The sequence below is a fragment of the Myodes glareolus genome, chromosome 3 (genome assembly GCF_982192425.1).
Source record: "Myodes glareolus chromosome 3, mMyoGla1.1, whole genome shotgun sequence".
Classification (NCBI taxonomy): domain Eukaryota; kingdom Metazoa; phylum Chordata; class Mammalia; order Rodentia; family Cricetidae; genus Myodes; species Myodes glareolus.
Genome location: NC_142028.1, coordinates 59,119,094 through 59,146,234, shown reverse-complemented (window position 1 = coordinate 59,146,234; position 27,141 = coordinate 59,119,094). Strand labels below are relative to the sequence as shown.

General features: G+C 44.8%; 1 protein-coding gene across 1 annotated transcript; it reads right to left on the bottom strand.

Moving 5' to 3' along the window:
* Positions 1 to 926: 926 nt before the first annotated feature.
* On the bottom strand, positions 927 to 27,141 carry Rbsn (rabenosyn, RAB effector). The gene is made up of 12 exons (XM_048438395.3): positions 26,959 to 27,141; positions 24,850 to 25,162; positions 19,581 to 19,721; positions 17,989 to 18,089; positions 17,230 to 17,275; positions 16,970 to 17,131; positions 14,157 to 14,398; positions 12,208 to 12,278; positions 9,293 to 9,379; positions 8,474 to 8,576; positions 5,184 to 5,288; positions 927 to 4,466 (listed from the first exon to the last, which is right to left on the bottom strand). Exons 2-12 carry the CDS (start codon positions 24,992 to 24,994, stop codon positions 3,333 to 3,335), a joined length of 2,337 nt encoding a protein of 778 aa, XP_048294352.3. The 5' UTR covers positions 24,995 to 25,162; positions 26,959 to 27,141; the 3' UTR covers positions 927 to 3,332.

The window sequence follows — 27,141 nt, the reverse complement described above, 5'->3', positions numbered from 1 at the left end:
ACCTTAGTCGTACCCAACCTCTTTCTAGATTGTTCATCTGCTCTTTTGGTCAGCATAGTAGCAGAGCCCCCCTAACCTATTCCTGAGCCAACCTAACCTGCCTTGGAACTGTTGGCAAAGTGAAAATCATGAGTTTCCAATCTGTCCTTTGTCAAGGAACACAAAGGCCTGTGGGCAGAGCTGGTGTGACATGCATGAGTGCCTTCCAGTGGAAATCCCAGGTTCCTCACTGAGCCTGTTTCTGGTGGAGGTGGGGATAGGACTGCAAAGGGTCCTCAGTATGCTAGAAGCAGACACGACAAAGCTTCTAAGAGCAAGGCCAGCTTCATGTGATTGCCAGAACCCTTCAGTTTCTGTAGGGAAGGGGATGATAGGGCTGGACAGGGCTCTGGGCTGTGTTTGGGTAAAATAGCTCCATTAGCGCTTACTTTGCAACACAAGGATTCTCAGAACCCACAAAAGTGTTGAGCAGCGTTGGGGAGGGAAAGACAAGAGGACCCTTGGACCTCGCTGACCAGCCAGTCTAGCCTAACTGGACAGAGTTTTAGGATCAGAAACTTTGCCTAAAAGAAGGTAGATGGAGACCAGGCAGTGGTGGCACACACCTTTAATCCCAGCACTTGGGAAGGAGAGGCAGACAGATTTCTGTGAGTTCAAGGCCAGCCTGGTCTACAGAGCAAGTTCCAGGACAGGTTCCAAAGCTACAGAGAAGCCCTGCCTTGAAAAACAAAAACAAAAAGAGAAGGTAGATGACTTTCCTAAGGCTAATTACCCAAAGTTGTCCTCTGGCCTCCATGTGCACATATGAACATGTGTGCATGCACACACACACATACATACACACACTACAAAAGGGGGATGGAGGGATGTTTTAAGCACATATACACTCAGCCACAAAATGTCATTTCTTTAATAAAAGACTCATATACATGTTATTTTATTTTTTTAATAAAAGCCTGATACAAGACCCCAGTGTAGTGCATGCACATCAATGGCCATCAAGCTGACAGTCACCATGATTACCAAGACATCATCATGTTCCTCTAGTCTGCCTAGTACAGACACCAAATCCTCAATTCAAATAGAATGACCTAGCTGTGCCACACGGCTCATGATGACTTAGAAAGACGTGTTAGCATCTGACGACAAAGACATGATGAGCAGTAAGTGCAGTGAGTGGGGCTCCAGGTCCTTAGTGTGTTAGGAGGGGCAAAGCCAGATGCCCTTCCGCAGATGAAACTGTCCTCCATCTAGGGGGTGTGCCAACTCCCTCTCAAGAACGTGCTCCTTCATGGAAGCACCTCTGAAATCATGAAGGGTTCACATGAGGTATCCTATGTAGTTACACTCCCAGGCAATCACCCTCTGCAAACCAACCTTGACCTACATAAATTCTAGAAAGTGATACAGTCAAAGGGTAGACAAGTCTCCCCTGTCATGTCTGACTTACAGATATGGCCAAAGAGGAATTCAAAGAGAAACTCAGTGAAACCTCTGGTATCTGAGTTTACTTGGTTTACTATTCAGTGAGTTGAGATTTAAAAATAGTTGTTAAAAGCATTAGTTTTTCTCCATGCTCTCAGTCACAGACTGCTACCTGGAGGTGAGTTTCAGGAAAGGTTTCATTTAGTGAGTCACCAGCTAATTAAGAAGCCCTGTCTCAAAAGAAAAGCATTGTCTACAGCCATACCAGCCTGAACACCTGGATCTGTGTCAGGAAAAGTAGTGGTGGGAACCAGTATTCAGCTTCATTCTGTGTTGAGAGCTGCCTCCTCTTTGATCAGACAAAAGGCAGTCCAAGCAGGGTGGATATCCTGGACATGCCTGGAACCCGAGGGCAACAGCATCTAGAGCCTGGGCCTTAAGAAGAGAAGAGACCTACCCCAGGAAACATGGATCCAGGTTGCCCATGTCTCAGAACAGCCCGTGACACCAACAGAGCTGGCAACTGACTGGCACTGGTAATACACTCACAGGTCAGTAAACACGTGCTGTTGACAGAACCCAAAGGGTCCTCCATTACCCTCCCCCCTCAGCCCTTCCCACATCCCCAAACAGGACTTCCTATCCAGTCAAAGCCCCAACAGGTACTAAACTAATCAACAGCTGCCAAAATAAAGTTCTTTGCACCCAGATGCCACTCTTATCGCCAAGATGGATCTTCACCAGAATGTGACGAAAGAATTTCAGCTCACATGCCAATACCCAACAGAAGCCTTGGCTAAGGCAGAAAGGGACTAGTGGTCAGTTATTGTCCATTAACTAAAGAGTATCACTGAAGAGATGATGCAAAGCTGAGCACACCAGGATCTTACAGTGTCATCTGTCAACCCCTCTGTTCCTGTAAACTAAGCACTAAGCTATATAACTTCCCTTTCTGTCCCTATCAGAGTTCAAGTACTTCAGGACTGTGGAATGATCAGAGGCTGTGCATCAAATAGTTCTGTTTCTCAGTACTCAAAGCAGTAAGAAAACATCTGCCCAGTTTCCCAGGTCAGGATAAACCACAGTGAAGAAGGCTGACTGGGGAGCTGACTCAGAAGTCCATCTGATGCCAATACTCCACAAAAGCTTCCTGGTCAGATTCCCAAATAACACCACAGGTCCTTCAGTGTGACCTTTGGTCATTCTGCCAAAGTCCTGGAAAGAGGTTTCCACGGACAGACAACTGTTCAGGTAGAAACTTCTCCAAACCATAACATCCACCAAAAAGCTGATCACTCCTATCTCATAATCAAGCTCACAGTGACACCCGTGCACTTGGAAACTTTCCTTCCTTTAACTGGGAGGGGACAACACTCAAACATCCCCGCCATCTATAAAGAGGCACTGGTTGCCTTGGGTCCAGACCTCCCTTCATAGCAGCTTCTCCCTAAGTGTCCAGGAGACAGCCCCAGCAAGAAGGCAGTGAAAGGGAGCAGCCAAACTGGGACAGACTTCTGCCAGAGCCCCTACCTGTCTTGGCTACAGGAAGGGGCCCACCAAGAGCTGACCTGTAATACTGCATCATGACCAAGAACAGTCAGCAGAAAAGAGACCAAGAGGTGCCCAGGAACCCTTTCTACCTTGGCCCAACAGAGCTGCACTGAGCTGTATCTTGGAAATAAAATGGTAAAGTTCCCTGAAAAGGGAATGCTTTGTTAAAAAAATAATACAGAAAAACCAGCAAGCGAGTGCTGATTTGTTTCCTGTTTTTGTTCAGTTGTAGTGGAAATGCCTCACAGTGCACTGCAACAAGAGACTACTGCTGTCCACCTCACCATGGGCATCATCAGATGCCCACCCATCTCCTCCTCCTGCTTGGCACCCTGCCCAGTACTGGCCCACTGCCCTCAGTTAGGGCCCCCCTTCTGCTTAGCCAGGGTACACTTCAGCTCCCGAAGGTTCTCAGTCAGCACCTCAACCTCGTCCATTCGACCGCACTGCTTGGCATCAAAAATATAAGCCTTGATGTTGTCAATCTGCTGCAGGAGCAGCTCCTCCTCGATGTGCTCCTCAGCCTCCGTGCCACTGTCACTGTCCACCTCGAAGGGGTTGGTGCAGGGGCACTCCTCAAAAGGATTTCCAGGGGCAGGTGGGCTGGCAGGCCCGGGATGGTCATCCTCATCAAAGGGATTGGGTGCTGGACTGTTTGGGTCAGTGAAGGGATTCCCTGCCCCCAACTCTGTAGCCTCCTCTTCCTCAGCATCTTCCTCAAAAGGATTGTATTCTCTGGTGGCAGCAGCTGAAGGGCTCAGGAAAGTTTCTGTAGCAGCAGGGCTGGCAGCACCCTCTGCAGGGCTGGAGAGGTCTTCTTCATCAAACGGGTTGAGAGAGGTCTTTTCACTTTGCTGTGGTACAGTGTTCTGGCTAAGGGCTGGGGGTCCAGACCACAAGCGGATGGGTGCTAGAGTGGAGCCAGGTGAAAGGGTACCGGGAGCAGCACTGCCCTGAACTGGGGAGGAGTCCTGGTCCCAGGCACAGGCAAGATCACCGTGAGGCGCTCGGCTGGGCTCCAGCTGGAAGGGGATGACTTCTCTGAGGTCTAGAGCACGAGTCCGTGGGTGCACAGACGCCGCCAGGAACTGCTCTTGTTCTCGTTCCAGTTCCCGTTTGCGGAGCATCTGTAGCTGCTCCCGCTGCAGCTCCTCCTCCTCAGCCTGCCTCCGGGACAGCTCAATGGCCTTCTCAGTCTGCTGCTGGTCGTATTCATCTTGCAGCTGCCGCAGGTTTTCCTGAAGTGTGCGCACTTCATCTGTGCGGCCTGCAGCCTTGGCCTGCCTGATGAAGGACGTAATGTTGTAGATCTGTTGGAGGAGAGGGTCAGGGTCTTCACTCTGTCCCTGACCTTCTGACAGTGGGAGCCAGCCCTCAGTTTTTCGCAAGGGGGCAGGGATGCCTCGGAGAGACCTCACTTCTCCATTGGCTGCACGAGATGTCAAACCACTCTGCCTTTCCTCAAGCTTCGATCGGGACTCCAGAGCAGCCTGCAGAGACAGCACACACCACCAGGGTTACCACGGTCACCACGCCAGCAATCTTCCCTGTCCACCACCCTCCATGGGTCCCACAACACTAAGATAATTCAACTGCGGAAACAAGTAGTCACAGAAGGGCAGGTTTAGATTTGCAGAAATAAAACATAAGTTGGGATTTTCTCCAACTCAGTTTCACTGGTTGTACACTTCTTAAACTTTCAAAGACTGGCGTCTTTATTTACATAAGGTTAGCATTTCACATGATACTAGATTCTGTTTTCATTTTGTTTTTTGTGGTGCTGGGGATAGAACCAAGGGCCTTGAGCATGCTAAGCAAGCATTCTATCACCAAGCTATGAAACAACACTCTCATTTGCTTGCAAATGACAGGACCTCACTAGTAGCCCAGGCTGGGCTGGAACTTAAAAGAATTCCTTTCTCAGCCCCCTGAGTGCTGGGATCCAGGCGTGTACCACCACACCTGCTCTTTTCTGTTTAATAATGCACATTCCAAGGTCTTCTGGAACTTTCCTGCAAGCCTTCCAGAGGGAGAATTGCCAGTTCCTGTGGTGGTCTAAGCAGGAGAGCATCAGCAGGAAAAACAACTATTTTTCTAAGGCCACAACAGAAGCCAGCTTGAAAAGGAGATTCAGCAGCAGAGGGGTGGGGTATGAGAGTAGGGAGGCAACAGGCTACAGGGTGACCGGGTGACTGGGTGCCATGTACCTGTCTCTCCATGGTCCTCTTCTGTTCCAAGTCCTGCTTCCTTTTCTTTTTTAGTTCTTCAAACTGTTCTTTGGTTGGCAGTGACATCAAACCCAGTAATTTTTCCTGTAGGAGAGTAATAGATAATTCTACACTTAAGTGGTTTCTTTGGGGGTGGGGATGGCTGGGCCTTAAACCTTATACGTTCAAGCTAAGCCACTCCACCCACTGACAGGAAGGACACTGTTTGGCTAGGGGCTTCACCCCAGCTCCTGGCATAAGCCCCCTCCCCTGGGAGTTGCCTCAATCCAAACTCCACCTCCAAGAAAGCCCGCCAAACGGTGACCCCTCCCCAGGGAGGGTCAAGACCACTCCCACAGGCTATTTAAACTACTTCCCAGAGAATGAACACATGATATCCCAGTTTTCCATGGTCTTTCAGTTCTCTGTTCCCCTCTTCGTGTTTTCCAGGGGGGAGGGGCCACCTGGGAGTGCTGGCACCCATTAAACCTGGGCATCTTTTAATTTGGTCTGATATGGTTTGATTTGGATTATTGCATCAGCAATAATAGAGGTTTGTTGGTTTGAAAAATACTTAATGCACTCATGCTAATTGGCAGTCACCTTTCAGATGGACCCACCCTTTCCTCATGAGATGGTCACATCAGATCTCCAAGTATTCCTCAGGACTATGCCAGCTTTTCCCTGAGGTCATCTACCTATATCCACCTAGACTCCAGCACTCCCTGCCACCCTTTGTGCTTAATTACCAACCTCAGACCTCTCCCTAGTACGCCATACTCTCTAACTACAACATGTTTTACTACCATGTTTTAGTAATTTAGTAATGTGTTGTTTATTCCTTGCTATGTAACCACATTCTACCAATGGAAATAGTCCCTCCTGGAGGACTTTTACTTTTTTTGGTGGGGAGGGGATAGATAAAATCTTTTACTTAAAAATTGATAAAATACAGTTTCTATGCTTATGTAGTTAAAAAGCATATGCCATCGTTTTGGAATATAACAATGTAAAATAATCTAATCAAGATAATTATCATATCTGTCAACCCAAATATCTCCAATTTTTTTTATATTTTATTTTATTTACATAACATTTTTTCATTGATTTTACATACCAACCACAGTTTCCCCTCCCTCCTCTCTTCTGGGTCATGTCCCCCCATCTACATCCACCCCACCCCCACCTTCCACTCCTCCTCCACTGTCTCCATTTCGAAAGGGGCAGGCCTCCCATGGGCAAAGCATGGCACATCAAATTGAGGCTCCTCCCCTTGTGTCAAGACTGGGCAAGGAGAACAGGTTCCCAAAAGTCAGCTAAGCATCAGGAACTGACAGGTCCTGATCTCACTGCTAGGAGCCTTACAAAGAGACCAAGCCACACAACTGTTACACACATGCAGAAGGCCTAAATCCATTCCAGAAAGGCTCCCTAACTGTTGGTTCAGAGTCCATGAGCTTCCAAGAGCTCAGATCAGTTGTCTCTTGGGTTCCCCATCATGACCCCTTGGTTTGTACAATCCCTCCTCCCTTTCTTCAGCAAGATTCCTGGAGCTCAGTCCAGTGCTTGGCTGTGGACCTCTGCATTTGCTTCCAACAGTTACTGGATAGGGTATCTCTGGTGACAATTAGGAAAGTCAGCATTCTGCTTACAATAGATGGCCAGTTCAGGCACCCTCTCCACTATTGCTAGGAGTCTTAACTGGGGTCCTCCTTGTGGATTCCTGGGAGTTTCCCTAGCACTAAGTTTCTCTCTAACCCCAAAATGGCTCCTCCCATAGATATGTCTTCTTTGTTATTCTCGCCCTTCCTGTCCTGACCCCAATCGGCCTCCTGCACTCAGCTAGCTCAAGTTCCCTCAAGCTCCCATCTTTGCATCTCCCCATCCTGGAGGACTTTTAAAGTCATGAAACTTGAAACTGACAAGACTCAGGAAGCTCATGAAACTTCCAGGACTCCTAGCTTTCCTCAGACTATCTAAGCAGGAAACAACTGACAGGGAGAGGAGTCCCCTTAGAGCTACTTTAACCAAATCATCCAGAGACTCCAACAATGCAGGGACATAGGAGGTATAAAAATGCAACTCAGATCTAGTTACCTAGGTTTAGACTGCTCTTGAACCATTAGCTAATGGCCCAGAACAAGTCCCTGAGGAGGAAACATCACTTACTGATAATAGCAAAAACTTAGAATCCATCAACTCCCCAATGAAAATGAAACAGTTCAATAAAGGAGAGTAGACAGAGCCAAAGAAGCACTTCATGGCCAACAAAGCATAGAAGATTCAGTGATTAAAATGATTCAAGTTTGCAGGTATGTATGGAAGGGTGGTTCTTCCTTGTCCGCCTGAATGGGTTTAGAATTGAAACACACCTCTGGGTGTGTCCATAAAGGTCTTTCCAAAAAAGTTTGAGGCAGGAAGACCCACTCTGGTGTGGATAGCTCTGTTCTACGAGCTGGGCTCCATGACTGAATAAAAAGAGAGCTAGCTGAGCACCAGCACTCGTCTGTCTGTATTTCCTGACTGCAGATACGTGACCAGTTGCCTCAAACTCCTGCCACCATGACCAGTCCACCATGACAGATCCAAACTTCAAATAAAGTCTTCCTTAAGTTTAAAGTATTTTATCACAGCAATGAGAAAACTCATGCAATGAACTAATTGTAAATATTGCATGTAAAAATGTAAATAGAGAAAAAGAATTCAGAATGAAAATGTACCAGAATGAAGAACAATTGTATTGGAGACATAGGATTAAAAGCTATTTTAAACACAAGAACTGGGGCTGCAAAGATGGCTCAGGGTGAAGAGGACCTGAACTTGGTTCCCAGCTCCAACATCAGGCAGCGCAAGACTGCCTGTCACTCCAGATCAATGCCCTCTCTGGACTCTGCAGCACTAGCACTCACATGTGCATCAAACCACATGCAGACACACACACACACACACACACACAATCTAAAAGAAAATCTAAAAAACACAACAATACTAGACCTCCACACAAAATAAATACATACACAATGAACAAATAAATACACAAATAAATAAAGTAAAATAAAAGGCATGAAGCAGGAGGGAGACCAACTGGGACGAAGTTGTTAGCAGGAATGGAGGCAGATGAGAGTGTACCCACTCTCATGGGGGTGAATATGACCACGATAATTGTATGCGTGTTTTACCTACGTTCCAGCTTTTTCTCCAAATGTAGCATTCATAATTTCAAGAAATAATAAATGTACCAACAGAAAACAAGCAAGCCACACACTTACGTTACCCCATAATGACTTTACCTGCACAAATAGTGTAGCTGAGTATCTGATCATTCTCTGTAGTCGCACAGTATTTGGATGTGGTGAAGGGTCCTGGTTCAAGCCCAACGTTAAGATCTTCTTACTATATTGGGAAAAAACGCATCAAGGTAATAGGTGCTATTAGCCTCAAAAACAGAGTGAAGTCTCTAGAGCTTCCAGGTTTTCATACCATGAGGATGTGGAACAACCCAGGAGAAACTGAAGTGTCCCTCATACACAGCAAGGCCCACTCCTTTCCCTCTGGCTTCTCTAACACTGCACAGATGAATGTTTGGTCACAGGAGTAGCAACACAGGAAAGCTTGGCTTCACAGGTGAACACAGGGTGTGTCAACTAACAACCCATACTTTCATGCCTTGCTGTCACTGTCCTAAAATATTCAAGAGTGCAGCCACACAAAGAGCCTATGTTTCTGTCAAAGCAGCTCTCCTATGAGCTGAAGGTTTCATGAGGACAGGTACACGGGCAGTACGGCAGCTAGCTCTTATTTCTTTACTACTAATGAACATCAGAAATCTTTTTCTCTGGTCCTCTGCATGCTAGGAACAGAACCCAGGGCATGTACATGCTAGGAGCATACTCTATTACTGACCTGCACACCACCCCCAAACACTCCAAATCCTTACCCAGAAGTTACAGAGCTATAGCAGACAGCAAAGCAGGCAGCATCCCTCCTCCACTGTTCTGTCACCAGTAATCTAGATAAGCCCAAAGCTGCTCCCCACCACTCACTGTTTGGTCCAAACACCATCTTCTTCCCATTAGCCAGCAGCAGAAACATGATCTAGCAAACTTTACCTCAGAGCGTCTATTAGCTCATACACTTTCTGCACTTCCACTCGAAGGTCATTGGCATGCTCCAGACTGTAGGTTGTCTCACCAGCACTAAGGAGAAATCATAAATGTTTGACCTAAGTTTCATGATGCCATCTGTAGAGCACAGTGTTTACATCCTCAGACACAGGTGGTTAATTCTAAGGCATTGTAGACTTGAGGAGACAATGCAATAATTCCTCAAGATACAGTAATCAAGCAAAAGCCATTTTTCTGTATATACACCTCAGGGACAGATCACTGACCAGGCCTCTGAGGACCACCTCTTTTATTTTTTAAGATTTATTTTACTGTTTTTAGGTATGTGTATGGGTGAGTATCTACACCTGTGGGAGCCAGAAGTGTCAGACCCCTAGAGTGGGAGTTACAGGAGGTTGTGAGGTTGTGAGCCACCTGACATAGGTGCTGGATTTTGTTTTTCTTTTGAAGTGGAACCTTCTTGCTATGATGAACACCTCCGCTCCAGGAATCATGTCTCAGCCTCCAAAGAAACTAGCATTGAAAGTTAACCATTTGGAAATGTGCTCAGCAATGGCAGTCCCCACTGGCCAGGGAAAATCACAGAATGTAGACATGCAGCACTAACCACGGATGCATGAACCTCACTCATACACAAGAGCATGCACACACATCATAGAGATGCACCACACACACTGAATAAATATATAAGAAACATGGAGCCACAAGAGTTAGCCAGGCTGTGGAGCAACAAAGTTATAAAATGTCAAGACAAAGATCTATCCACACAGTTATTTGGAACATAATTTTGTAGTTCCTCAAAAAGTTAAAAGCAGCCAAGTGGTGGCAGTGCATACCTTTAATCCCAGCACTCGGGAGGCAAAGGCAAGTGAATCTCTGTGAGTTCGAGGCCAGCCTGGTCTACAAGAGTAAGTTCCAGGATGGTCTACAAGAGTGAGTTCCAGGACAGTCTACAAAGCTACAGAGAAATCCTGTCTCAAAAAATCACAAACAAACAAACAAACAAAAAACCAAAAAGTTAAAAGCTGAGTCACCATAAAACCAGCATAAGTTATATTCCTAGGTATGCTGTAAGACAACAGTCTTGTACCCTGTAAAGATTTATCAGTTGTACTGCTTAATAAAATGCTGATTAGCCAGTAGCCAGACAGGAAGTATAGGTGGGGCAACCAGAACAGGAGAATTCTGGGAAGAGAAAAGGCTGAGTCTGCAGTTGTCACCCAGATGCAGAAGAAGCAAGATAAGAATGCCTCACCGATAAAGGTACCAAACCACATGGCTAACACAGACAAGAATTATGGGCTAATTTAAGATAAAAGAATTAGTTAATAAGAAAGCCTGAGCTGCTAGGCCAACCAGTTTATAATTATTGTAGGCCTCTGTGTGTTTCTTTGGGACTGAACAACTGTGGAACCAGGCTGGACAGAAACCTCTGTCAACATACGTACATATACACAGGTTCATATGTACACACACACAATCATGAAAGGTGCAATAATCCTGGCCAGCCAGTACTTGGAGGTAAGGACAGGAAGATCAAAAGATCAAAGCCAGCTTCAACTACAGAGTGAGTTTAAGACCAGTCTGGACTACATAAAAACTTACCTCAAAAACAAACAAAAATAAAAAAATGTGCTATCCATAATAGTTAAAAGTAGGGGGAAAACTCAAACATCAATTGACAAAAGACTAAACAAATAAATGTGATAAATAAATCTACATTTTAATACAAGGACAATAACATAGTGCATGCTACAACATGAATGAATGTTGAAAACACTGATGTACGTAGAAGGAGCCAGACACAAAAGGTCATATAATTTCATTTATCACATACTGTCAAATCCAGGCAGACCAGATTGTGAGCAAGAGGAAAAGTTGCTTACAGGTATGAGGTTACTCACTAGACTGATAAAAATGTTTGCAATTAAGATGGTAGTGATGCCAGGCAGAGAAACTTCTCAAAAAACCAAACCAAACCAAACCAAACAACTCTAAACCGGATTATGGTGGTACACACTTTTAATCCCAGCACTTGGGAGGCAGAGGCAAGTGGATCTCTGTGAATTCGAGGCCAGCCTGGTCTATAGAGCTAGTTCCAAGACATGTTCCAAAGGTGCACCGAGAAACACTGTCTCGAAAAAACAAAAAACAAACAAAAACAAAACAACAAAAAACAAATGGTAGTGACAATTGGACAACCCTGTGGCCATACTATCATAAACATCCCTGAATTATAAACTAGAAAGTATGTGAACCACACCTTAATTTTAGAAAAGAAACCTAAGATAGGCTACATTTGCACACTGCCTCTGTGTACCCATCTGTGCTCAAAATGAAAAGCCTGTTATAAGTCTGACATTACAAGGCATTCTTACGAGGCACCTTGGCAAGCTGGGCATGAGATGGGCTGCCCTTCCTCACCTATTTCCAAGTACTGCACTGAGCAGAGGCACTTATGGTCTGAGCCTCCCCCACACCCAAATCTGCCTTATCAGAATGGCCCTAACACATGAACATGAATGGTTTTTCAAAAATCATGTGACAAAAACGTGTATCCATCAATGTACAAATGTGAAAAGTCAGAGTTAAGGTTCTATTTTCGACTTTACATCTTTAAGTGCTCCCATAGGTAAGAGGCTTGGGGTTAGGAGTTGAAGAGGCGGTCTGGAACCAAATACATACTAATGGATCTATTAACATTAATCTCCTAAAATCTTTTGGCAGGGGTGTATCCAGTGGTGGAGCATGAGCTAAGCATATACAAGGATAGCACCCATTTTTAGCACCAAAGAGGAAAAAAAATAAAAAACAAGTAAAAAGATTTCTGTCTCCACTTTCAATTAGTGAAGAATTAGCCTTTCCACCAGTGAGTCAGAAAACAGAGAAGTGTGGCTTACTTTAAAGATGCTGCCATCCTGATGTATTCAGGAGCTTTCTGGTCAACTTTCTCCATGCAAAGTCGTAGTTTCTAAGAACAAAAGAGTAGAGGTAAGTGCTGGCTGAAGACAGAAACTCTGATCTAGACGTCAAGCTACACTAGAGATATAAGCAAAAGGCCCCCTTTAAAACAGTAGGGATTTTGTTTTGTTTTGTTATTGTTAGTTTCCTTATGGATAGATCTATTTTCTAAGCAGAAAATCTTTCAGGAAGGAAAGAACACAGGGCCTTTAGACCAGGTGCTTTTGAGAGGCAGCCTCCCAGAGCACAATGTGCCTAGATAGGGAAGAACAGTCAGCCACTGTGTTCTCTGCTAGGTGATGCCAGCTAACATCAAGCTATCAGCACATGGCACTGCCAAGGCTCTCCTCAAAACAGCAGGTAAGTATGAATAATGGCTAGTTATGAAAGAGACACCAGCTTACGAACGCCATACAGGATGGAGGACAGCTACAGCTGCAGTCACCACTGATCTCACACCACCTCTGGCAGTGTCAGTATTTATACTGCGCAATAGAAGCAGCCATTATGACCTGCAGAGACGTTGAGTGGCTGTTCAGTGCTGAGAACATTCTTCCTCGCCTCAGAGTTTTGCTCAAGTAATTTCCTCTGCCCAGGCTAATCCCCACTCTCAGTGTCCTTACCTCCCTACCTGTCTCCCAAACTAGTTCTTCTCAGCCTACAGGTCTCAGCTGGTCATTAAGAGGCTGAAGTAGCCTCATTCTCAGAGGTTTTTTTTTTTTAATTTTTCTCCATTTTCCTTTATCTATCTATCTATTAGATTTTTTTGAGGAAGGGTTTCTCTATGAAACAGTTCTGGTTGTCCTGAAACTCACTCTGTACACCAGGGTGGTCTCAAACTCAAAGAGATCCACCTGCCTCTGCCTCCCGAGTGCTGGGATTAAAGGCATGTGCCAACATCACCCAGTTTTTTCATTCATTCATGTATTTATTTATTTAGTAGAACTTCAAGATAGTGTATTGTAGAATCATGGTCATTCTCCATCTTTCACTGTAATCATTTCTTAATGCATTTAATTTAGATGGACAAGCTTTCTGGCAAAAGAGATAAATATACATGCATACACATTAAGGTATGCACACACATACACACACATATATATATATGAAAAATTTAAAGGATTTTTTATTTTTAATTTATTTAATTTTTGTTTATTTTAAATAGAGTCTTTCTACGTAGCCCTGGCTGGCCTGGAACTTACTATGTAAACCAGGCTGTCATCAAACTCAGAGATCCACCCGCTTCTGCCTCCTAAATGGCGTACACCACCATGCCCAGTACAGATGTTCTTTACATATTCTATTTCCTCTTGCATACCAACTGATTTTAGATGTGTACTGGGGAGAAGATCTACATATCCACATCTCTACACCTGAGGTCTACCACAGAGCCACATTCCCTTCCCTTCCTCTCAGTGTGCCTCCACTTAGGTGCTCTGGGGTGACTGGGGGCAATGAAGACTAAGGCATTTGAGACTCAGAAGAGACTCTCGGCTGACAGGCAGAAAACATACAAGCCCTGAAAACACATAACAGCTCAAACTGATCAAGACCAAAACTCCCAAGTGGGGTTCCCAGGACCCTTTCAGCCCACAGTTCACTACACCTTCCGTCTTTCTACAGAACCTGGCCATGCACAGGACAACCACCTTTCCCCATTTGTCTTGGACCTCCTTCCTCTTCAGTGGGTAAGGGAAGGTAGGAAAACGAGCTTGCTACCACACAACCAGGATGACTCTATAAATCACCCAAGGCCCTAGCTGGGAAATCATACCATGGCCCTTGGGCAGGAACTAAAAGTGATTCAAGGGAACAACTTCCCAGAGCAGTCTCTAGAATGTGCAGGCAGGTGTCCAGCAAACAGCCAAATCTGCCTGGCATGCATCACCTCGTAGAGCTTCACGATGTCAGGTGTGTGCTCCTTCTCGTCCATCTGCTGCTCTCTCTTGAGCAGCTTGTCCTTGCAGTGTATGCAGCAGCGGATGCGGTCATCATCCTTCTCGTCCAGGACTGAGCTGACACTGCTCATGCTACTGATGCTGCCCCGGCGGGAGCCATGGACACTGTTAGGTGACTGGTTGGGGCTGGTATGGGTGCTCAGGGAGTCCTTGCTGGCACTGGTGAGCTTATCTACAAACCATAACAGACAGGCAGCAGTGACCCCTCAGCAGCCACTTATCCCACCAACTGTGACTGCAGCACTCAGGCCACAGATGTAACTTGGGATAATAAGAGCAGGCTTCACCTCTGGACAAGAAGGAACTATTCCTATGCCATTGGGGTTAGACTATGATGGGATAAGAATCCTGGTGCCAAGCAGATCAGGTCCTAACAGCCTGTAGTGACCTGTCTTTGGGGCTTGCAATACTAATCCTAACCTGGCCATCCAATACTCACTTCCTCAGTTTGCCTATCTCCACAGAATCCACATTCTCCAGAGGCTTTCCTCTGGAGCCCTCCCACCAGTCCCCAACATCTGGTGTTCACCCTTTACAAGCTTAGCTCAGATACGCACCCTCTAGGACGCCTTCCTAGGTTGTCGCAAGCAAGATCTGCCCTCAAATCATTTACCCATCTGAAGCACACTCCTTTTTTCCCTGTCCAACAGCTGTATGTACAGAACTGTTCTGGGAATCAGCAACTATTGGGTAGAAACTGTGTGCATAGCCCTATCAAGGTCACCTGATAGCATCTCCCCAGGTAAAAAGAACAAGAGTAGAAAGGTGAACAGGTCCTGAGATGAGTAGGTCTCAGGGAGAAAGGAAAGTATCAAATGATAAAGTAAGCAGACACAAGAACTAGGCAGAGAAAAGTGACTTTGCCCCCATGTTGTCCACAAGCCATATTGTCCATCGCCAAGTGTGTAGAAATAATAAAACTCTTTGGTGTTGCTAGTCTGTGCTGAGATGGAACCCAGAGCCTTGACCACACTAGGCAGGAGCTCTTCCACTGATCTGAACCCCAGCCCCCCTTTAGCTGTGTCTAAGAGGTTGATCTGCAAACACTAGAGCATCTGGTCCACTTGTGCTTTAACAGCCTTGTTCTTCCAGGTTATCCACAGCCTGCACCTTTCCCACAGCAAATCTCCCTCAAGCCTCCATGGCACTTAGCACTTCCCAAACGCCATTAGTCTTTCTGTATAACATTGGGATGTCTGAAAATTTTATCATAAAGGAAGAACAGAATCACTGCTTATTTTTCAAATTCTCTGACCCAAAACCTCACCTGCACTTCTAGGCAAAGCTGACAGAGCTGCCTAGCCTCTCCTTTATGAAGCAATTGTGTGAGTCTCTATCTCCCCTGCTATATTTCCTTGGTGAAACAAACAATGCTTTACAAGACTAGAAATGCTCAAATAACCACTTGAGAGCCAACTGAGCCTCTGCCCTGTTTTTTATTTTTCGGTTTTTCCGAGACTGGGTTTCGCTGTGGTTTTGAAGCCTGTCCTGGAACTAGCTCTTATAGCTCTTATAGACCAGGCTGACCGGCTGACCTCGAACTCCCAGAGATCCGCCTGCCTCTGCCTCTCGAGTGCTGGGATTAAAGGTGTGTGCCATCACCGCCCAGTTTTTTGTACAGCTCTTAAATTAAGTATGTTTTTTACTCCTTTTTACTTTTGTTTTGAGACAGGATCATCTCACTCTGTAGCCCAGGCTCAATCTTACGGTAGTTTTCCAGCCTCAGCCTCCATGTGCTGAGGTTACAGGCAGAAGCCACTACATCTAGCTTGTTTTATTTTTGCTTGTTTGGTTTCAGTTTGAGATCAAGCCTCACTACGTAGTCCAGGCTGATATTAACCATGCTGGAACCCTCTGATTCTGTCTCCCAAGTATGCAAACACTTGGGTTATTTTTAAGAAGTTGCTCTTCTTTTGTTTTCTGTTTTGTTTTAGTAAGAAGAAAGGAAAGAGACCATGTGTGCTCACAAAACCTGAAATAGTTCTCATCTGATTCTTTATTTAAAAAAAAAAAAATCTCAGGGCTGGGTGGTGACACATGCCTTTAATCCCAGCTCTTGGCAAGCAGAGGCATGTGAATCTCTGAGTTAGAGGCCAGTCTGATCTACAGAGTGAGGTCCAAGAAAGCCAGGCCAACAGAGAACCACTGGGGAAAAAAAAAAGAAAGAAAAGAAAAAACAGGACTGGATAGATGGTTCAGAGGTTAAGAGCACTGATTGTTCTTCCAGAGGCCCTGAGTTCAATCCCCAGTGACCACATGGTGACTCACAACCATCTGTAATAAGATCTGGTGCCCTCTTCTGGCCTGCAGGCATACAGGCAGAACATTGTATACATAACAAAAAAAAAAGAAAAAAGGAAAAACAATTAAAAAAAAAGGAAAAACAATAATAAAAAAAAAGGCTCAGAACTGGTTAAAAGTACTGATTGCTCTTGCAGAGGACCCAGGTTCAGTTCCCAGGATCCATATAGGGGCTTACAACTATCTGTAACTCCAGTTCCAGAGACTCTAACACCCTTTTCTAAAGAAAGAAAAGAAAAAAAAAATGCTCATCAGCCTATACAAGCCACTACATTCTTGGGCCTTAACACACTGTCCAGGCTGTAGTGGGCTTCTTGAACTCAACAAGTAGATGAAGGAAGATCCTGTGGGCCATTAGTTAAACAAGTGGTCCTAAGGGCCTAGCCACACTCACTAATCCCCAAAGAGATTAGGGTCCAGGGCCCACAGCCACATCACCTACTTGCCAAGGGCAGGCCAATGAGCTCCATACATTTCTTGCACATGATAGACCCACAGAGGCGGCAGTGGTGACGACGGTTCCTGATGCTGAACTTATTCCCACAGTCTGGACAGAAAGGGACATCCTGGTCATTGACCCAAGGCACCACGGACTTTTCTATTGCTTTGGAAGGAAAAAAGAAAAAAGCAGTTCAGCATTCTGAAGTTATTCTCAGGGAAAAAGCCAAAATGGAATGACTGTGAGCAAAGGTCTGGATTCACCTCTAATTTTTGAAGTCTCAGTATTTGCTCTGTCAAATGCAGTGAGCTAAACAGGAAAACATAAAGCCAAACAGAGTTAATAGAGGGACACGCTGCTCCACACTTCTGCCACTCATACTCATACTCACATTTGCATTGTTAAGGCTCACAGTCAGTCCCAACCCCGGTTACCCAAACAATTTCACAAGGTACATGTTAGTTTCACAAACAGCAGAAACCTCTATACCTGTAAGAACTTTTCTGGTCTGGGACTTGGTTGGTGGTGGAGTACTTGCTGGGGCACCATGAAAATGAAAACAGAGACTGTGCCTACAACTGCTACCTCATGCCCCCACATAATTCAGATATATAACAAGTGTATCTAGGGTCAGGGTACAACCCAAACATGGCAGTGCTGCAGGCATAATCTAGCACTACAGGGCAAGAAAGGCTCCCCAAAATGGCCTAGCCTACACACACCAGCCCCAGCCCTGACTGAGAACTCACAGAGCTGCACACTGCTTGTTTGCTATCAAATGACATCACACACTGTGCCCCAGAGTGACTGCCCAGAACAACTCCAGAACATAAAGTTTTAAAGCAGTAAGTGGAGGTAAAAGGCGGAAAAGGGGAGCTGGGCACATGGCAAGTCTATCAGTGTGAGCCATTCACTTCAGGAAGGCTAGTCTAGGCCAAGCCTGTCCTGTGCAGCTCTCTCAGAATCAGATATACATCATTCACATAACACACGCTGTAGAAATTTGTACTTGCAAAATTTACCTTCTCCAACCTGATTATTAATTTGTTAACTTCAACAACATAGTGGTCAATTCTTGCAGCACGATGTTTTTTGAAGTCAGAAAGATGGCTTCTCACAGCACCTAAGGGGGAAGGGAAAATAAATGAACTGTTAATGATTCTCATGAGGCCTCTCTAGATCCTTGATGAATTGAAAAACAAGTAAAAAATTAAGGGGTTTAGCAACTTACCAAAAATTTAAAGGTCTCAAAGCACAGCAAATGAGGTCATATTAGAGCTAGTCTGAGCTCAAATTTCAATTCTGCTAGATACTAAGTAACCTCAGATAAGTTACTAGACTACTTTGTGGCTTAATACAATGTAGTTTTTTATCAAAATAAAAAGCTGGGCAACGGTGGCTCTCACCTTTAATTCCAGCACTTGGGAGGCAGAGGCAGGTAGATCTCAAGACCAAGCAGTTTGGTCTCAGAGTGAGTTCCAGGACAAAGGAAATTGCATAGCAAGACTCTATCTCAAAAATAAATAAAAATTAAAAATCAAGTAAAGCTGGATATAGCGCTGTAGCACAGCCAAGGTCCTGGATTTTATCCCCAGCACTTCCAGTTAAAGTAACTAAGTAGATAAATTCATAATTATGCACATCAGAAAAGTAAAGTACACAGTGCCTCTCACTTGTCAGGTAATCTAAAAGGAGACAGATCTGTCAATGGGGTCTGTGGCTAGGCTGACATGAGATGGACCCCAGAATCACACTCTACTGCTGCAGCTTAACAGCTGTTGATCCTCAGCAGGTTCCTCTAGAGGACAGTGACACTCCAAGGAAGACACACATACAGAGCATTTAACACAGGGCCTAACTTAAAAGAGTTCTCAGCTCATTCCCTTCTGTTTCTCTCCCTGTGAGGACATAAGGCCAATTACAATGCTTGACTCTTAGGGCTTACTGAAGCTTTCTCAATCAGCTCTAAAACAATGAAAGGATGTCCTGTTGGGAAGAAGGGGTTCACTGGGAGAGGGGAGGGGAGCAGAGAGGTTGGTAGAAGAGGGATGTGATGACTAATTCTGGTTGTCAATTGTCTGTATATGAAACAACTAAAATCCACGTTGCTGGCGACTCCTGTGAAGGATTTTCTTAGATTATTTGAAACAAGATCTGTCCTAAATCTGGGCCACACCTTCTGGTGACAGTCCACATGAGAGACTGGAAGAAGGAGACTTTGCTATTAGACTGCTTGTCCTCCCTCTCCCTGGCAAGTTCATCTATCCTGCTGCTCCAGCCGCCACTAAATCCACATGTACATTCTTCAGGATTCCAACACAGACTGAAGACTAACAGCTCTCCAGGAGTCCTCAAGAATACTGAACCAGTTTGTGACTACAGAGATGAACACCTACCAGATTCTCAGCCTTTCAGACTTGAGACAGTCATTGGACTACAAGGACCATAGCCTATTGGTTCTGTTTCTTTAGAGAACCTGACTAATACAGGGAAAATAGAATCAAAGTGTGTGCACGTAGTAATTGTGAAATAAAATTTTAAAGTTGAAAAAAATGACCTAAAATGGGTGGATATTTTATAAGCACTGAATGAATGAATGAATGAGTATTCTTACCAAGCTCCTGGGGTTCCCACATGTAAGGATCAACCCCTCCATAGCTGAATGACTCATATCCTTGGGCCCCTGGCTCCACTCGATCATCCCCTTCACGCTTCAGCAACTTGTTCTTTGCTTTCCTAGCCTTCTGAACAAGATCTTAAAGAAATGAAACAAGCATCACAAATGAGCCCAAGATTATACAAAATAATCATCCTTATTTTAAAATGCATAAAAATATTCCCCAAAGAAATGAAGCAGTGAAAGAAAACATATTGCCAACCCCACAGAAGTCAGCACCAGCAAAATGCTGTTCATAAGCCAAGTTAGTGCTTTCCCCAAGTTTAGTAGTCCATCTACACAAAAGGAGCCAAATCAAACTCAATGAGGATGGTAGATTTGTTTGTTTAAGACAGGGTCTCTCTACATACTTCTGACTATCTTAGAACTTGCCACATAGAACACCCTTGCCTTGAACTAGAAGAGAGAGATCCACTTAGCTCTGCCCCTCACGTGCTCACGTGCTGGCATTAAAGATGTGTGCTACTACACCTAGTATAACTCTTCATTTTGCAAACAAGGCTGAACTACTTTGGATGATAAAGGAACTGTCCAGCAGCCTTCTCAGAGTTGATACAGCCATTCCCAAAAGGCCCAGTTAACTAATCCATACATTTTCAAAAACAAAACAGAAGCTACAACTAACTTTCAACCACCTTTTCCTTTGCCTACTGAAAAACGGCTTAACTTCACCTGGACCAGGGCCAGGGTTCAAACCTACAGACCACCTTTCAGAAATGGTGAGTTAGTCTTGGCTGTTTAAAACTGCCCCCGAGAGGCCAGTGAGATAGCTCGGCCAGTAAAAAGCTGTGCTGGAGCCCCAGGACCCACATGGTAGAAGAGAACTTATTCCCATAAGTTGTCCTCTGACCTCCACATATGCACCGTGGCACATGCCTGAACCAAAATAAAAATAAATGAATGAATGTAATTTTAATAACTGTCTTTGAAACCTGATACCTATGTGCGATGTTTTAGTGCTCCATTTCTTATTGTTTACAAATATAATACCTATGGGAATGATGGTACACACCTTTGGTAATAGCACTCAGAAGGCAGAAACAGGCAGATCTCTGTGGGTTCAAGGCCATCTGGTCTACCTTAGTGAGTTCCAGGCTAGCCAGAGCTACACAGAGAGACCTTATTTCAAAATAAATTAAATAAATAAAACTTCTGAAGGATCAACAGACCAAATGGAGAGAGATGAAATGCTTTTAAAAAGGCTTCTCAAAAAATTCTATGTCAATTTTTCCTACTTTCTCTCTCACTTCCTCTATTGGTTTTTTTTTGAAAGACTAGCTTCTAACCTGCAGCTAGCTACATTCCCACCTCCGCCTCTCCAGCACTAGGAAAACTAGAGCACAAAGACCTGCAATCTAAGAATTCTACCCAACCAGGGCATGGTGAGACATACCTATAATCCAAGAACTTGTAAGTGGAGGTAGGTAGATCAGTACAAGGATATCCACCACTATGTTAAAGGCCAACCTGGGATACTATAAGAAACTCTGTTTGAAAACAAAAATGCGGCCTTCCAAATGGCTCAGGAGGTAATGCTTAAAGCCAAACCTGAGTGTCCGAGTTTAAACTCCAGGACCCTCATAGTATAAGGAGAGAACCAACTATCACAAGTTGTCCTCTAACCATCACACACTGCCACAGTATGTGTGTTCACATAATAAATACATACACTAAATAAATGTAACAAAAAAGTTTATACCAGAAACATTTAAAAAAAAAAAGGAATTTCATCTTAACAAAATAACTACTAGTGTTAAAAGAATGTTGGAGCCGGGTGGTGGTGGTGCACGCCTTTAATCCCAGCACTCGGGAGGCAGAGGCAAGCAGATCTCTGTGAGTTCGAGGCCAGCCTGGTCTACAGAGCAAGCTCCAGGACAGGCCCCAAAGCTACAGAGAAACCCTGTCTTGAAAAACAAAAAAAACAAACAAACAAAGAATGTTAGTTCTCTTGAGGTAGAAATAAAAAGAATAAAAACAAGAGGATTTTTTTTCCTTCTGTGTGGAAGTCAGGGCCCAGCAAGTGCGCTAAGCCATGCCCCACTCAGTAGAAGGCTCATCCTGGAGAACTTTTAAAAGTTTCTTTCCACAAAACATATTCATGTTATGTGTATTTTCTAGATTCACATCTCTAACATTCTATAAACAGTGAACACTTTCCTTGTTTAGAAAAGTTCCTGTAAAGGGCTTTAGAGATGGCTCAGCTAAAAGCATTTGCTGCCCTTCCGAGGACCTGGGTTCAATTCACAGCATCCACATGGGGGCTCACAACTGTCTGTAACTACAGTTTCAGGGGATCTAGTGTTCTCTTCCAGCCTCTGTGAGTACCAGGCATACAAATAGTGTATAGAAATTTATACAGGCAAAACATCAATATCCATAAAATAAAAATAATAAAAATTTAAAAAGTAAAAGGTTACCATGGAAGTCTGAGGGCACTTCTAACCTTTTCACAGTCTGGCCTATCTAGACCTCTGAGTAGCATGGTATATAGTTGAGGTCAGCAATGCCAAGATAGGAAGCTCTTTCAAACCCTTTGGCTGGCCACAGGAAGCTTAGAAAATCTGGTTTGGGGCTCCTCCCTCCCTTTTTTCCCCCTGGAAGTTGCAAAGTATGCTCTGATCAGACTAGAGAGAGGGTCTTTCACCATCAGAGATGCCCTGCAGAAAAAGCTGCACTGGCCTTCCATGTGGCAGAAGATCTGGGGTCCATGTCTATTTCTGCCAATGGCTGTGTGGCTTTGAGAACATTACTGGTCAACTTTAAGTCACACTTCCATGTAAAATTACACCAAGATCCTCCAGTAGGGTGCTGGGAGAGCTGATGACATGACAGTGCATATGAAAGAAACTGCAAACATTACAAAGCACCACCCTTTCCTGCACTCCCTTTAGCAGTTCCTGGTTCTGTGTCAGCATCTAGAGTCAGCAGGTTTCTGGACAATCAGCCCTGAGGATTCTGAAAATGTCAGACTCCATGTTTTTGTATTGAAAATTGTAACTAATGCTATATTGATATTCCCAGCATTTTTGTTTTGTTTTGGGAGACAAGGTTTCTCTGTGTGTTCTTGGCTGTCCTGGAACTTGATAACTAGACTAGGTTGGCTTTGAACTCAGATATCCACCTGCCTCTACAGCTGAACTGCTGGGACAAAAGGCATTCACCACCATCACCTGGCTCCTTTTTTTTTTTTAATTAATTGAAAAATGGAGTCTAGAAGTCCAGGGACAAATATTTGATTATAAGGAACATGTGAGTCACATGTCTAGAGAACAGAGTCCACTAGAAACACCATCTAATGGTTCAGCCTTCTTTCCACCCAGTATAGATTATAAATCCAGTGTCCATACTCTGTGACTCTTAGGGCTTTCAGAAATGCTGCCAAGTGGGAGATGAAACTTAGCTCACTAGGATAGTAAGCTCTAGAGAAGCAGTGATTTATCTGGAGGTTAGAACATTAGATACAGCCAAAATTACCTTTAAAGATTTCTCTGTACAACTGGAAGCTTAAAAAAAAATGCTGCCGGGCAATGGTGGCCCACACCTTTAATCCCAGCACTTTGGAGGCAGAGGCAGGCAGATAGAACTCAGTGAGTTCGAATCCAGCCTGGTCTCTAAAGTGAGTTCCAGGACAGCCAGAACTATTACAAAGAGAAACACTGGCTTGGTGGGATACTGACTGGGTCAGTGGTGGTGTTGCACACCTTAAATCCCAGCACTCAGGAGGCAGAGGCAGGCAGATCTCTGAGTTCAAGGCCAGCCTGGTCTACAGAGGGAGTTCCTGGACAGTCATGGCTACACAGAGAAATACTGTCTCAAAAAACAAAAACAACAATGACAACAAAAAATGAACTTTGGGAGTTGTTTCTCTTTGCTTTCAACTATTACATTCCTTTTCCCAGGCTTCAAAAGGCAAAGTCTAGTCAGGGAAGCAGGGCTTAAATCAGTGACAGGCAAATGATATGTATTGAGTGTCCACTTTTTGTTGTTGTTTTGTTTTGCTTTGTTTGGAGACAGTCTTGATTGTGCTAAAATTTACTTTGTAGACCAGGCTGGCCTTCAACTCATGGACCTCTGCCTCCCAGGTGCTGGGATTAAAGGACTGTAAGACTTTTTAAGACAATTCTGAAGCCATTTCTGACAATTCTGAACCCTCTCAGCCTCCGTGCCATAGTGTTTACCCTCTTTCCTTGGGAACCAAGGACCTAACGGCTACACATGCACGTATGTTCTCCAGAAATTGAGGCAAGATAACCTTTAAGATATTGACTCAGTTCCTGAACAATTACCCATACACATATGTTTTGATTCAGTCCCCTGGGAAACGGGGTCAAAATGACCTCTTACTTCATCTGATCTGACAATAGCTCTCCAGCCAATTATTGGTATTAGCCCTTTTCGAATAAGCCAGTCATAATGGTCAAAGAACAACCCCCCTTGCTTCTGTGGCCTTCTCCTTTAAAAGTAGATTGTACCAGTTATTCGAGGTCTCTCGGCTTTCCCGAATGCTGAGGGACCCTGTCATGACAGAATTAATAAAATCCTCATGCTTTTGCATCAGCTGTGGTATATGAGATGGTCTCTGGGGGCGACTCCTTCTTGGTGTTTGGACGCTAAAGTCCAACAGGACTACAACACCACTGCCCGGCTGGGTCTCCACTTTTATAGCAAAGGATGAGCATTCCTGCCCAAACCATTCCAGGTTGTAGGTGAGATAATCTGAGTAATCTAGTAAGAGACAACAGATCACAGTGGTTATATTATTAGCTTATTTATTAGCTTAAAGCCAGGTTTACTCCATTTGGGTAACTGGGTAGGCTATCTTATCTCTCTTAATCTGGTAACCTAGCCAGCAAAATGAAACTCACAGTAGCACAGCTGCCATGTGTATTAAATAAGATAAATAAGTGCCCGGCCTGGTGGCACATGCCTTTAACCCCAGCCAGCACTCAGGAGGTAGAAGCAGATGGATCTCTGTGAGGCCAGCCTGGTTTACATACTGAGTTTAAGGACAGTCGGGACTACATATAGAGTGACTCTGTCTCAAAAAGAGCAAATAAATACACAGAGAACCAACAACACAGAACACAGAATAAGTACTAGATATCTGCTTGCTAGTAATTATTACCAGCATCATAACCCAATAAATCTATTCCATTAAGTAAGGTCTCTTTAATAGAATGGAATGAGCAAAACCCTTGCTTCTTACTTTTAATTTGTCCTTTGACATCACGATCTTCTGAGTGTTCGTCCTCATAATGTGACTGAAGTTGGTAGAAAGACTGAAGGTCCTTCAGGCACAAAGGGCACAGGAAGCCTTCCCTCACTTCCCCTGGGTCATCAAGAGAAGACATAGTTGCGCTTCTTTCAACCCCAGGAAGGCAGGAACCTCATGCCAAGTCAGCTTGATTCCTCCCAAGGGAGCAGGATTCTGGCAGTGTTGGCTTAAGCAGGCAGCATTGGATAATTGGGAAGTGACATTGTGGCCTTGAATGAGGTTTCCTCTCTTTAGCAGGAGGAATCTAAGAAAAACACAAAACACAAGCCAATTGAGGCAAATTAGCAGCAAACAAAAGGTTTCTTTGCTCTTCCCACAGCTCAACAACCACCTGTAATGAAATCTGGTGCCCTTTTCTGATCTGCAAGGACACATGCAGGCAGAACACTGTATACTTAATAAATCTTTTTTTTTAAAAAAAAAAAAGAAAGTAAGTAAAATAAAATAAAAAAAAGAAAGAAACATAATAGAAAAAAAAAGTCAAGAGTCATCTCTCTGGCTCAGTGTAAAGGCACCTGCCACCAAGCCTGATCATCATCAGATGCTAAATAAAAGTGGGAGGAAAGAACTGATTTCTGAAAGTTGTCCTCTAATCTCCAGTCAGTGACATACGTATGCCCCCTCACACAAAATAAATGTTTATTCTTTTGATTAAGAGAAGGAGAGGAATCTGTGTAGTGTGGTGATGTGTGCATACAGTTACAGCAATTTGAAAGGCTGAGGCAGGAGATCCTCACTAGAGCCTAGGAATTCAAAACCAGCCTGGTCAACAAAAAAAATCTAATACTTAAACATTTCAGGACTTAATAAGTTACATTTTCTGTCTTACTGGGTCATGACAAAGTCACAGTTAATGTGACCTTGGAAGACTCCTAGCCATAGAAAACAAAGACAAAAATCATTTCACAGAAGCTAAGAAATCTGTCCCCAACACCATGTGACCGCAAATCACAGCCCGGAGTGGGAGAGTTAGTGTAGCTAGACTTGCGGTGTGTGCTTTGGATGGACTGCAGAGGGCACCATATAGTCCTCAAAGCTGAAGGGTGGCAGCAACTCAGAAAATAAGTAAATGGAACAACCAGATGCCTGTTGTTTCCCTTAAGAATCAGATTAATAAATTCCCTTAAGATTAAGAAATCTGACAGGCGTGATGGCTCAAGTCTTTAATCCCAGTAGAGAGATGTCTGTTAAGTTTGATGGCAGCCTGGTTTAAAGGCAAGTTCCAGGCCCGACATGACTACCTAGTGAGACCCTGTCTCGAAAATAAATTGATAAACAAATCCTAATACTACACACATGCAGACTCCGCCCAGAAAGGGATCTGAGGCATCACTGAAACAGCGCCAGGTTCAACCTGTTCTATCCCCAGGATGGGCTCCTCTGAAGGTGACGGCCTCCTCCTCCCCTGCACGCATCCCTAACAAGAAGTCAAACAGAAGCCCCCCCCCACCCCCCCCACCCCCGTTCACCTTGGCCACACACCGCAGCTCAAATGTCACTCTGGAGAAACGCCCCTTACTCAAGACAGACTCCGGTCAAGATGCCTCTACAACAGCTGCCTTGGGGTGCCAGGTGAAATGCATGTGAAATGACTAAATAATACAAGACCAGAGCCAGTGAGGGGAGCCTGGGATTTTCGCCATCACCACCAGAGCTCAGTGGTCTGACACACACACTGACACACACACACACACACACACACACACACACACACACACACACACGAGAGGGGGGCATAATAGGACTTCATGAATGTACGAAGTGGGGGACCCTAAGATAAAGTCACTTAATTATGCGCCACCACAATCCACCGAAACCGATGCCGCAACCAGAAGCCCAGAGGTGCAAACCCTCGCATCCGGATTGGCGTGAAGAAACCCAGTCACGGGCACCGCAGAGGTCCGCACGGTCACGCGCACCCGCAGGACCGCGACTCTGCGGGCGCCACGCAACACGCCAGGGGCAGGGACGCGCCGTCGAGGCCCAAGAGCCTCTCAGCTCCCCACCGCCTAGTCGCTTCAAGTCACACGTCACACCCACCTCAGCCACCGCCGCCTTCTCGGTGGCGGCTCCGAGCTGGCCGATACCCTCCCTCACGCCCTGCGGCTTCCGAAACGCGGCCGGCAGTCTACTCTCGAATTCCGGCCGCGACTCCGGGCCCCCGAGATCCCTCAGAGACTCGCGGCAGACATAGCCATCGGCGGCTCGGCGCTCGGCAGGCAC